This window comes from Hemitrygon akajei, unplaced genomic scaffold, assembly GCF_048418815.1.
Source record: "Hemitrygon akajei unplaced genomic scaffold, sHemAka1.3 Scf000051, whole genome shotgun sequence".
In the NCBI taxonomy this organism is placed as follows: domain Eukaryota; kingdom Metazoa; phylum Chordata; class Chondrichthyes; order Myliobatiformes; family Dasyatidae; genus Hemitrygon; species Hemitrygon akajei.
Genome location: NW_027331937.1, coordinates 3,572,857 through 3,586,492, shown reverse-complemented (window position 1 = coordinate 3,586,492; position 13,636 = coordinate 3,572,857). Strand labels below are relative to the sequence as shown.

The 13,636-nt window shown below is 44.8% G+C and overlaps 1 gene segment (V, D, J or C); it reads left to right on the top strand.

The window, feature by feature from the left end:
• Nucleotides 1-11,738: 11,738 nt before the first annotated feature.
• Nucleotides 11,739-12,723, top strand: LOC140721178 (T cell receptor beta variable 13-like). The segment is given in 2 exon segments: nucleotides 11,739-11,754; nucleotides 12,404-12,723. Coding segments are annotated over 2 exon segments (336 nt in total).
• Nucleotides 12,724-13,636: the final 913 nt, after the last annotated feature.

Here is a 13,636-nt window from a genome sequence, read left to right as displayed (position 1 = left end):
ACGGGAGGTCGAATACAGGGCTCTGGTGGAGGACCTTGTCAACTGATGCAAGCTGAACCATCTGCCGCTTGGCATCAGTAAAACAAAGGAGATAGGATGGACTTCAAGATGACGAAGGATGCACTGATCCCTGTTACTATTGATGTTGGGGACGTTGATGTGATGAGGACCTACAAGTACCTGGGGGTGACCAGGATGACAGATTTGAGTGAAGCCCCAGCACAGAGGCTGAGCACAAGAAGGGCCAGAGTCACCTCTAATTCATGACGAGGCTCAGATCCTTTGATGTGTCTATTCATTATTGTCATCATGTTCTACCAGTCTGTTGCAGCCAGTACAAACTTCTATGCGCTGCTGGGCTGGGGTAATGTCAGCATCATCAGTGATGCTAAACAATCTCCCCTCCACGAACTCTGTCTACATCGTTTAAGCCGTCTAAATAAATGAAGATCCGCTCCCATTACGAACATTCCTCTTTATTCACCTGGATGCTCAAAGACAGGTTCCATCCAGCTGTGGTAAGATCAATGAACAGCCCACTTGAATTCAAAATCTCCCTTGATATGTTCATACACCTTACCGCCTGCCTGGAATGCCTCTGGCAGAAGTGAGTTGTTTGTTCTCACTGTATGTCCTGTCTATCGCCATTCCAGCCTCCGGAATGATCTGGAGCTCGTCCAGTTCCCCCTCCAGCTCTTTAACGCGGATTTTCTGAAGCTGCAGCTGAACGCAGCTCTCGCAGATATCGTCCTCAGGGTAACTAGAGTTCTCTATGCCATCCCAGATTCCGCAACAGGAGCATTCAACTATCCTGCCTGGCATCTCTGTTATCCAATCTGATCAGATATAAAGAAGGGAAGGAAATAAAATGCTCATAGCCAAGTGTTTTTCTTCTATTTGCCTGCTTTGACTAAAGACTCATTGAGCTGACGCCTCCGCGAGCAGGAGCCTGAAGATCACCTGCTTGGACGGTCCATTCAGACGATGGATAATGCAGTTGCCCCTGCAAACAAACGAGAAAAAGCCACCTGGTCTCTGGGCCCAAAACTGTTTTTCACCCGCTGTCGCCTTTTATGCCCGTGCTGATTGAAGTCCTCTCCTCCTAAATCACCCGAATACCCGATTTGTCGCTTGGCAAAACTCTTTTTCTGAAAATCATTATTTTAGAATTAGCTAACTCGATATCACTTTCAAACTACCTATGCAACTATAATTGTAAAGAACTATCTAGGCAATAATTATTTTAAATCTATTTATATCATCATTATTGTTTGTTTTATTTTTTATTATTATTATTTTCTGCGTGTACCTTCCTTTCTAGACTGTTTGTATATCAGTGTCTAACTGTGTGCCAATAATTTTCAATTGTATGTCTATTTACAGAAACGGCACATATCCGTGGACAGGCCGACTGCTGGGATTATTAGATACACTTCCAATCTGCGTCTGTACTGCTTCTCTGACGGTCTGAAAACAAAAAAGGTTCACTGCACCTGTCATACCAAATAAACAAATTATGGGAGTATCCGTGGGGATTGACGACGTCACCGCGGAGGTGTGGCTATTGTTTGCCTGCACTATTAGTATGTACAGAATTCCTCACACGACAGTTTCGGTGAGAGCCGACAGTCTACGCGATCAGAGATCAGCGGCTGCAGACAGAGAGAAGACAGAGTCTGTATCGTGAACAGGAGTCTGGACTCTCTCAGCAATGGATCATAATCTTCAAAATACATCGCGCAATGCTACGGGAATTGTGAAGAATGTTTTCTGGACGACGCAATATGTTTTCAATATCCTGAAGTCTGAATTTGGATCACTATGGCGCTGGGGACATTCCAAGTGGTTTACTACCCTGTACTCGCCATTGTAGCTCTTCCTGGTAAGTGTCTCGTCTATTCGCTCATGATATCGTTGAAAAAATATAAGTCAGCTTCTCTTCCATACCTGTCTCCTAAAGACTCGCTTATTGCAAGACAGGTCTTTACAACCGGTATCGCTGCAGCAAACATCGGCTGACTGTATTTGATAAGGTACCCCATGCAATAGTTATTGTGAAAGTAAGGAGGTATGTGCTCCAAGGGGACATTGCTATGGGGATATAGACACGTCTTGCCCACAGAAGGAAAACTGTTGTTGTAGACGGTCATATTCTGCATTGAGGACGTTGAGCAGTGATGTGCCTCAGGGATCTGTCCTGGCACCCCTACTCTTCGTGATTTTTACAAATGACCTGGGCGAGGAATTGGAGCGATGGGTTAGTAAGTTTCTGATCTACACAAAGGTTGGAGATGTTGTGGATATTCTGGAGGTCGGCCAGAGGGCACAGTGGGGACATTGATAGGATGCAAAACTGCCCTAAGACGAGGCAGATGCAGTTCAACGCAGATAAGTGTGAGGTCGCCCATTCTGGAAGGTCAAGTATGATAGCAGAATATAGAGATTAACGGAATTAATTGAACAAATAAATAAGTAGCTCCGACGCCTCACCAGTTAAAAACATGAGGCCACGTGCTCATCATCACTGCCATTAGACAAAGAGTGCAGAGGCATATTAATATGTTCAGCGAAAGTACCAGCGTCTGGAAGACTTAGTGAAAAGTTGGTAAATGCGAGGTCATCCACTTGGGAAGGGCAAATGGAAGAAGAGAATATTATTTAAATCATATGGAGCCAGTGATCATTAATGGAGAATGTGTGGAGCAGGTTAAGACCTACAAGAATCTGGGAGTACAGTTAGACGAGAAGCTAGACTGGACTGCCAACACAGATGCCTTTTTGCAGGAAGGCACAGAGTCGACTGTACTTCCTAAGAAGGTTGGCGTCATTCAATGTCTGTAGTGAGATGTTGAAGATGTTCTATAGGTCAGTTGTGGAGAGCGCCCCTCTTCTTTGTGGTGGCGTGTTGGGGAGGAAGCATTAAGAAGAGGGACGCCTCACGTCTTAATAAGCTGGTAAGGAAGGCGGGCTCTGTCGTGGGCAAAAGTACTGGAGAGTTTAACATCGGTAGCTGAGCGAAGGGCGCTGAGTAGGCTACGGTCAATTATGGATAACTCTGAACATCCTCTAAATAATACCATCCAGAGACAGAGAAGCAGTTTCAGCGACAGGTTACTATCGATGCAATGCTCCTCAGACAGGATGAAGAGGTCAATACTCCCCAATGCCATTAGGCTTTACAATTCTACCGCCAGGACTTAAGAACTTTTTTAAAAGCTATTATTAATGCTTTTTTAAGATAGTGATTTAGATGTATATCATATTTTTTTTACTGAGTTAAGTATTGTATGTAATTAGTTTTGCTACAACAAGTGTATGGGACATTGGAAAAAAGTTGAATTTCCCCATGGGGATGAATAAAGTATCTATCTATCTATCTATCTATCTATCTATCTTTCTATCTATCTATCTATCTATCTATCTATCTATCTATCTATCTATCTATCTATCTATCTATCTATCTAGTAAACGATTGCAGTATGCTGTTGTGCGGAGGCACTTTGGAGTGCTTGTACTTTGTTGCCAGAGGGATTGAATTTAAGAGCGGGGAGGTTATGCTGCAACTGCACAAGGTACTGGTGAGGCGGCATCCGGAAGTACTGTGCAGTTCTGGTCTCCCGACTTGAGGATTGATAAACTGTCCTGTGTCGGCGGTTTACCAGCTGATTCCAGAGATGAGGTGGTTCGAATATCAGGGGCAAAAGAGTTGAAAAGATAAGAGGAAATCTTCTGCGAACATATAAAATGACGGAAATGATAGATACGACTGTGGCAGCAAAGTTGTATCCACTGGTAGGTGAGATAAACCAACGGGAAACAGCATGTGGATTTAGGATCGTGATGAGGAGGAAACCTCTTCCTCAGAGGGTAGTGAATCTGTGGAATTATCTGCTCAAAAAGAAACAGTGGAGGCTACCTGAATAAGTATATTTAAGACTGGCTGGCACTGGCTTTTGCATATTAGAAGAATCAAGGGCTATGGGGAAATTGTAGGCAGGCGTGATCAGTGGTTGGTAAGTTGCTGGAGATGATCTTGAGAGGCAATATTTATGCTAAATTTAGAGAAGATTAATATGATTAGGATCGTCAGCATGGCTTTGGCAAGGGCATGTCGTGCCTTACCAGCCTGATTTCATTTTTTGCGGATGTAACGAAACACAATGATGAAGGAAGCGCAGTTGTAGAGCGTATGGATTTCAGTAAATCATTTGATAAGTTACCCCATGCAAGGCTTACTGAGCAAGTAAGGAGGCATGGGATCCAAAGGGACATTGCTTAGTGGCTCCAGCAGATGGCTTCCCACCGAAGGCAAAGATTGGTTGTAAACAGGCCATATTCTGTATGGAGGTCGGTGACAAGTTGTGTGCGTCAGTGATCTATTGTGGCAACCGTAATCTTCGTGATTTTGTAAATGTCCTGGATGAGGAAGTGGAGGGATGGATTAGTATATTTGCTGGTGACGCAAAGGTTGGAGGTGTTGTGGAAAGTGTAGAGGGCTGTCAGAGGTTACAGCGAGACATTGATAAGATGCAAAACTGGGCAGAGAAGTGGCAGATGGAATTCAACCCAGATCAGTCCAAAGTGGCTTATTTTAGTAGATCAAATATTTATAGCAGATTATAGTATTAATGGTAAGACTGTTGGTGGTATGGAGGATCAGAGGGATCTTGGGGTCCGAGTCCATAGGACGGTCAAAGCAGCTGCACAGGTTGACTTTGTAGTTAAGAAGGCACACGGGTGTATTGACCGTCATTAATAGTTGAATTAATTTTAGGAGCTGAGAGGTAATATTGCAGCGATATGGGACCCTGGTTTGACCCTACCTGGAGTACTTTACTCAGTTCTCGTCGCCTTGGTACAGGAAGGCTGTGGAAACCATAGACACGGTGCAGTGCAGAGGAGGTTTACAAGGATGTTGCCTGGACTGGGGAACATGCATTATGAAAACGGGTTGAATGAAGTCGGCCTTTTCTCCTTGGAGCGACGAAGGATGAGGGATGACCTGATATAGTTCTATCAGATGATGAGAGGTATTAATCGTTTGGATTATCAGAGGGTTTTTCCATGTTCTGAAGATGGTTTCTATAAGAGTACAAAGGTTTAAAGTGTTTGTTAGTACGTACAGAGGAGATGTCATGGGGATTTTTGTAATGCAGAGAGTTGTGAGTATGTTGAATGTGCTGCCTGTCAACGGTGGTGGAGGCAGACACGAGAGGGTCTTTGAAGAGACTTTTGGATAGTTATTTTGAGGTTAGAATAATAGAGGTCTGTGGGTCAGCCTCATCATTCCTCAGTTGGGGACATGTTCGGCACAAATTTGTCGGCCGAGGAGCCTGCATTGTGCTGTAGGTTTTCTATAATTCTGTTTTTAGATCCGCCCGTGATCACTTTCATTGCCAGTTCATGCCTGGTCGAACAGATGGACTATTCCTGATACTATTGCTAATCTTCTTATGTTTTCATTTTCTCTCGTGTTTACAGCTGAAGGGACCTGGAATTCTATTAACCTGATACTTGGCATATTAATCACTTTATTATTCTCTTAAACCATCTCGGTCTCAATTCCTTTTTCTGACGGCAAAGATCAGAGTACATTCCAGCCATTCATTAATATCACTGATTAGCCAACAGGACACGGCAGCTGAATTTAGCCATTCGAGAACCGAGTCTTCTCCATCATCGCTGATCTATCATCCCTCTGAACCACATTTTGGTGACCACTCCCCGAATCCATGGACACCCCGACGAATCAAGAGCCTATCACTCTCCGCTGGAAAATGTTCCAATGAACCGTCCCCCGTAGCCGTCTGTGGCGAAAAATTCCACACATTCACCAGTCTTTGTGTAAGGGAATTGCTCCCCATCTCTGCTCCAAAAGCATGTCTTTCTATTGCGAAATATCGTCTTCAAGTGCAGACTCCCCAACTACAGAAGCTACCTCTCTAAGTCCACGATATCTCGGCATTTCAATATTCGACATGTTTCAGTGAGGTTCCCATTATTCTTCTGAACTTCAGCAAGTACATTATATACACTACCGATTTAGTAATGGCTCCCGATAATCTTCTCAGCAGAAGTATTAATTCCATATTCACATCTGCTCTCGGAAGTGTTTGTCCATAAAAGTAATACAATGTTTTCAATCAAAATGAGTGTTAACGGTCTTCATTTCTCTCCGCACAGTGAACGTGGTGACATTAGTTATCCTGTCGCGGGGAAAGTGCGGTCTCTCCAAAGGCGTCACACCGGTACCTCGTTGCCATGGGTAGCAGCGGATCAGCTCGTCGTTCTCTTTGATCTGGTTTTGAGCAAGATTCCGGTGGCTTACATTCCAGAAGAGATTTTCCTTTGGTCGCTACGTGTTCCCGTGTTGTAATATCCACGCCGTCGTGCTCTACGCCGCCACGGACTGTTCTGTCTGGTTCACGGTCACTTTCACCTTTGATCGATTTGTCGCCATTTGTTTTCAGAAGCTGAAACGAAAATACTGCACCGGGAGAGCGGCGGCTCTGGTTCTGGGGACAGTGACTGTGCTCAGCTGCGTAAAGAACATTTTCTGGTACTTTTTTGCTCATAGGGTCATATTCGGTATTAAGTACGTCCCTGTTGTGTTATGGCAGTTACCGTTTATTATCCCCACCTCAGCTGGCAACATTTCTGGTGATTCATTTCGTCTTCACCCCAATATTACCCTTTATCCTGATTCTGCTGTTAAACATTTTATAACCATCAGACACGTCTTCGTGGCCAGCCGATCCCGGAGGAGACTCCGTGGTTCTCGCGATGGAAAGAAGCCCGTCGACCCGGAGATGAAGAACCGCAGGCAATCCCTCCTGTTACTGCTGGCGATGTCGGGGAATTTCATCCTGCTGTGGGCGCTGCTGACGGTGTATTCCGTATGGGAGATCCTCATTCCTTCCCGTTTTACTGATACCCCCGTATTCTCTGCGGGAGCTGGGCTACATAATGCAACCGCTGAGCTGCTGCACCAACACGGCGCTGTACGCCGTGGTCCAGGCCAGGTTCAGGGCTCAGCTGAAGGAGACGGTGAAATCACCCTTCCGACTAATGGCAAAAGTTCATTTGGGCGTTGTCAGGAGAGTATTAATCCTCATTGACGCTTCTCCCACACCGCTGTAAATATCCCTGTTCGTCAGTGGCATCTGCAGGATCCATGAATAGCTCCATGACGTCCCTGAATAGCTCCCGCCCTCCACCCCTCTGTGCAGCCACAGGATCCCCAGTCTGCATCCAATTTGCTCCTTCCTGTTTACTTTCTTCACGGGTTCCTTGTAATGTCTCCCTCAGTACCAACAATTGTGTGATTCTACCATTATTTGCATGCGAAGCTTTGTCATCACCATCGCATTACAACCGGTGTGCCCTATCGGTATTCCGTGCGGCACACGGCACACGGCATTCCTATCGGTAAAGCCTGCTCAGGTACGCTCGACGTAGCCCATCTCTTTCCTCTGGCGGGTGCTATTGGCTGCAAGTGGATAAGTGGCCTTTCAAAGAAGCCGAGACAGATTTGTGCCTATGAGGAAAATGGAAGGATATGCTCATTTTAAAAGCAGAAAAGATCAGATAGCCATTATCTAAACATAGAAAATCTGCAACACAATACAGAAAATTCGGACGTCAATGCTGTGCCGAATATTTACGTACATTATAAATTACCTCGTGTTACCCATTGACATCTATTTTTTTAAGCTCCGCGTGCCTATCCAGGAGTCTCTTAAAATACCTTATCGTATCCGCGATCACCACCGACAACGTCAGCCCTTTCCACACACTCACCAATCATCGCGTGAAAAAAAAAAAACGTAACCTGACTTCTCACTGCATCTCGTTCCAGCAGCTTAAAGCTGTGCCCTATGGCTGGGATAAAGCCTCTGATTATCCAAATGATGAATGCGTCTCATCATCTTATACAGCTGTATAAGTTCACCACTCATCTAACTTAACCTCATTTATTATCTCGCGACAGTTACATTAATTTCTGGCGTCTATTCTTCCTGAAAAATCTCTATTTCTGAGAAAGTCAAATCACCCTGTCTGCCAACAACCATCGTTCTGCTGTCAAATCCCATTCCGTTATTTGGCCTGAAAATAACTGAATCTACCGGGGGTAACAGGTGTCTGGGGTATACTGGCCTCCCAACAGCAGCTGCAATTCAGAAGACAGTTTTCAACTGGAAAAATGTGTGCCTAAAGGGTAATGTATGACAGTCATGGGATTTTTCTACATGCAGCTCGATTGGGTTTGGCTTGCTTTTTTGCAGTTTGTCCTAAAGCCGACTGGTGGATGATCTATACTGGATTGTGTGCAATAAAATGAATCGGAAATGATTATGGAGTTTAAGGTACACGAACCTTTAGAATGCAGTAATCAAACTATAGTTGAGTTCAATTTGAAATATGATATGGAATAATAAAGTCCGACGCAGCAGTATTTCAGTCGAATAAGGAGAATTAGAGCGGAATGAGAAAGGCCTGGGAATAAATAAACAAACAAATAAATAGATAGATAGATAGATAGATAGATAGATAGATAGATAGATAGATAGATAGATAGATAGATAGATAGATAGATAGATAGATAGATAGATAGATACATAGATAGATAGATAGATAGATAGATAGATAGATAGATAGATAGATAGATAGATAGATAGATAGATAGATAGATAGATGGATGGATAGATAGATAGATAGATAGATAGATAGATAGAAGATAAATAGATAGATAGATAGATAGATAGATAGATAGATAGATAGATAGATAGATAGATAGATAGATAGATAGATAGATAGATAGATAGATAGATAGATAGATAGATAGATAGCGCGGCCGACGACATACGGGCTTGTGAAATTATAAAGGTCGAATGTAGGTTGTTTGCCAGGTTCCATACATACAAGGGCCATGTTTGAGCTCAGAGAGGAAACGCTGCTGGATTGGGGACTGGATTTGGATGTGAAAGGCAAGTTTATGAATGGGATGAGGAGGACGGCGGTAAGTTGGAGACAGGAGAGGGGGATGAAAGCATAAGTAAAAAAAGATGAAGGAAGGGTGACATTGTGAATCAAGAGAGTAGAAGGGGGGTGGGGGGAGGAATCAGGTGCATCAGGTAAAGCCGCTGTTTGTAACAAGTTTGTATCTTCCCGCAGTACCACTGAAATCTTAGACCGGGGACACAGTGTCGAAGTAGAAGGGCGTCCTTTTAGAATGGAGGTGAGGAGGAATTAACTTCAGACAGAGAGTGGCGAATCGTTTGAATTATTTAAGGCAACTGTTGATAGATTCTTGATTTGCTCATGAGGAGATAAGGGGAGAAAGCGGCAGACTGGGGCTGAAAAAGAAAATTAGATCAACCATGATGAAATGGCGGAATTGACTCGATGGACCAAATAGGCGAATTCTGCTCGAATATATTAGGGCCATACGGAATAGTAATAATAATAAGAAGAAGAAGAAGCAGAAGAAGAAGAAGAAGAAGAAGAAGAAGAAGAAGAAGAAGAAGAAGAAGAAGAAGAAGAAGAAGAAGAAGAAGAAGAAGAAGAAGAAGAAGAAGACGAAGAAGAAGAAGAAGAAGAATAGACTAAATCAATGAATGAATAGGCATGAATTATCCAATCCCTGAAAGTTAGTCAATCGGTACCTGGTGTTGTGGGACCACCTGTAATAGGGATTTGATAAACACTGACGGAGGAGGACATTGATGAAGGATTCAGCTTTGTGCTGGGAGCGTTTCATGCAAAATGAACTGTGGATGGACGTGCATGTGCGGGGAGAGACCGATAGAAAAAATTACTTGGAGACGAGTTCGACGGACGCAGAGGAAGCGGATGGCAAGGGGCTTCGATGTGCTGACTGTTCTCCGAATCACTGGCCGTTTTTGTCTGAGGCGGCCGTAGACGTGCGCCGCCGTGCGAGCCTCGCTGCGCAGAAGTAGGTCGCCGTGTCCGTCTCCTCGCAGCTGCTGAGCTGCAGAGTGAAGCGGTTCTGTGCAGCTTCGAGCTTAGTGGCGAATCGCAGTTTAAAGGGCGCGTCCGCTCGTTGCAGACCCACTCCAGACTCGTACCGACTTGCCGGGTACCAGTACATATTGTAGCTGCTCATTGCCGCCTCCCTCCAATCGGCACTCAAAATTGAGCTGGTCTCTCGGCCGAATAGAGGCCGCGGTAGGGATCTGGACCACTGTTGGTACAGCCGACAAACCTGGATTAACATACAAGAGAAAGGATTCCATGGTCAAATGGATGAGAGTGGCATAAATGTTACGCCATTTTAAATATGATTTGGGACCGTCATAGAAACGACCCGGTGTGAAGAAAATAATTGATCAAACAAAACACTCACAATTGTGCAAGAGTGTCAGGGATAAAGTTAGACAGACAAGAGGCACGACCGGAGGGAAATGCATCGCGATTCTGCAGCGCTGTTCGATTGCAAATGCGCCTTGTTCAATTCTTCAATTGAGCTCTCTCGGTCGAAGGTTCTCGCGGATATGACGTCGAGACTCTCCGTACCCCAATTGCGAATTGATCGCCCTGCTTCCGACATTATTGGTCTGATCGTCTACTCCGGACGGAAATGGCAATTGCACGGAGTCATGTTCCAGGCGGTGCAGATGCAGCCCCTCGGGCCCATTCCTCTTCGCAGGCCAACTCTCCTACAGAAGCCCGTCGTGTCAGCCTGAGGTTGGCGTCGTTTTCCTCAAAATCTTCCCCCTTTCCATGTACTGGTCCAGATGTCATTCCGACGCTGGTAATTTTATGTGCGCCTCCCACCGATTTTATTTCCCTTTGTAAAAACCGATTATTTTAAAGTCCCCTTCAACACACTCAGCTTCAACGCAGATCTAAGACTTTTAAATTTATGGGCCTGATTTCTGTATGTTACGTTTCCTGTGGAATCCATTAAGTTGTTCTTGCTTGTTCAGTGTTTAATATTATCTCCGGACCGATATGAAAATAAACCATGGTAAAAATGGTGATTGAAGGAATCAACCAATCAACCACGTCCTCACGTGCATTTCTGTTCAGAATTTATGCGTAAGAGGGGCGCTGTTGCAACACAGATTTCATAAGAGACTGCACCCCGAGCCGGGAAAGGCAGTCCATTCTGCCCATCGAAACGTACTAATATCAGTTCAAGTAAAGGAATCATGAAGTCTGACTTGTTACCTTCTCCGTATATCTGCCCATCCATCATTTATTCTTATCTCGGTGAGTAGATTTTCTGACTGCCTCACTGAATCCACTAATGCCCCCCTTTCACCATTCTCATTTCTCATTTCCCTCTCTCCAATAGCTCCGGTCACCTCCCTCTGGTGCTCCTCCCCCTTTTCTTTCTTCTGTCCTCACCTATCAGACTCACCATTTTCCAACCTTGTATATCCTTCGACAATCAATGTTCTAATTTATTATTTCACCACAAGGCTTTTACGAGATGGTGTTGCTATCGCTGTGCCGAATACACCCGCTTTCGCCACCAATTGTCTGTAGGTGGAGTTTTTTATTCCATCGATCAATGAGAGATCTTGGGGCGGAACTACTTGCCGAAGCAGCGCAGGATGAACTGTCAATCATCGAGAGTGGGCGTGGATACTGACTCCTGGTGTACAGTCGGCTGGGCAATGTAAACTAGTTTGAAGGCCCGTTCACCTCCTCGACACTCTCAATAGCAAGAGGGAAACATCCAGATAGTCATGTTTCTCTTACTGGGGATGATGGCTTTATTTCATGGTGAGTGTTTCATGAAGCGGGGCTGTATTGTTTCAGCTTTTTCTGCACTTTATCTTTCTCACGGTCACTCACTATCGCTCTGGGCTTTCCATCCTCACGTTTTTATATATTATCACAACATCATCTCTTTTCTGTCATCCCCATTATCTGCCCGTAGGCTCTTTTCCGGGCGCCCTCATCGCTTGTAATTGCATAACTTCGCTCAGCTCTGCAACGTTCTCTTCTTTTTTCACTTTTTCCACCTTCAGCCCTTAATCTGTCATCCTCCTTTCTGCCGGTATGTTCACCTGTCCGTCTCCATTTACTTCCACCTTCCAGTTATCTCTTAGTGCGCCTGCGTAGTGGGTTATGTTCCTAATATATTTAACTATCTTCGTGTCTGTTTGTGTATCTCCTTATCGAAGTGCTCGCCAATCCATTCATCTATCTATCTATCTACGTCGCTTTGGCGATCGATGCATTTAAGTACGTATATATGTATCTGTCTGATTGTTTTGCATGTTTCAATACCTTTCTGTCTGTCTGTCTGTCTGTCTGTCTGTCTGTCTCTCTCTCTCTCTCTCTCTCTCTCTCTCTCTATCTATCTATCTATCTATCATCAAGTACGTTAATTGGAATTTATTTTGATTTTTCATTTTAACATTTCTAGGGGCACACAGTGAATTAGTTCTCCAAAAATACCGATTCCTAACCGTACAAGAACGGGGCTCGGTGATGATATCCTGCTTTGTGCCAAATACTCACCCCAGGACCTATTGGTATCGACAGGCTCCCAACCAGGAACTGGAGCCCCTGATCTACGCCTATACGAATAACGCTCCGGAGATATCCGAAGGATTCAAGAACAGACTGTCTGCAGTCAGGGGGTCAGACGATTCCTACCATCTTAAACTGACTGGGCTGCTCCCCGGGGACACGGCTGTGTATTTCTGCGCTAGCGATAGCACCACAGCAGTGCCGGCAGACTGACATACACTGCAAAAACCTATCGCCAAACATAACCACCAACTCCCTTCCCCACACTCCCCTCCCACCTCCACTCATCTCGTCAGTGGCAACGGTTTCATAACCGTGGCACGTTCAGCGGAACCCTTGCCTCCTGAAATTCCCGGCAGCCAAATGGTCCCACTGGTCTCCATAGCGACACAACAGACGCTTAGTAACCCATTAACAGAATAATGACAGCTACTGTAGATGTAGAAACCTAATTATTCATTTGTCTACCTTATCTATCTGTCAGTCTATCTATCTTTCCATCGGTTTATCTTTCTAGCTGTCTTTCTGTCTCTATGTCTTTCTATCTAATCTTTCTGTCCGTCCATCTGTCTGACTGACTGCTTATCTTTCTCCATATCTATCTCTCTCTCTATCTATCTATCTATCATTCAAGTACGTTAATTGGAATTTATTTTGATTGTTCATTTTAACATTTCTAGGGGCACACAGTGAATTAGTTCTCCAAAAATACCGATTCCTAACCGTACAAGAACGGGGCTCGGTGATGATATCCTGCTTTGTGCCAGATACTCACCCCAGGACCTATTGGTATCGACAGGCTCCCAACCAGGAACTGGAGCCCCTGATCTACGCCTATACGAATAACGCTCCGGAGATATCCGAAGGATTCAAGAACAGACTGTCTGCAGTCAGGGGGTCAGACGATTCCTACCATCTTAAACTGACTGGGCTGCTCCCCGGGGACACGGCTGTGTATTTCTGCGCTAGCGATAGCACCACAGCAGTGCCGGCAGACTGACATACACTGCAAAAACCTATCGCCAAACATAACCACCAACTCCCTTCCCCACACTCCCCTCCCACCTCCACTCATCTCGTCAGTGGCAACGGTTTCACGTTCAGCGGAACCCTTGCCTCCTGAAAT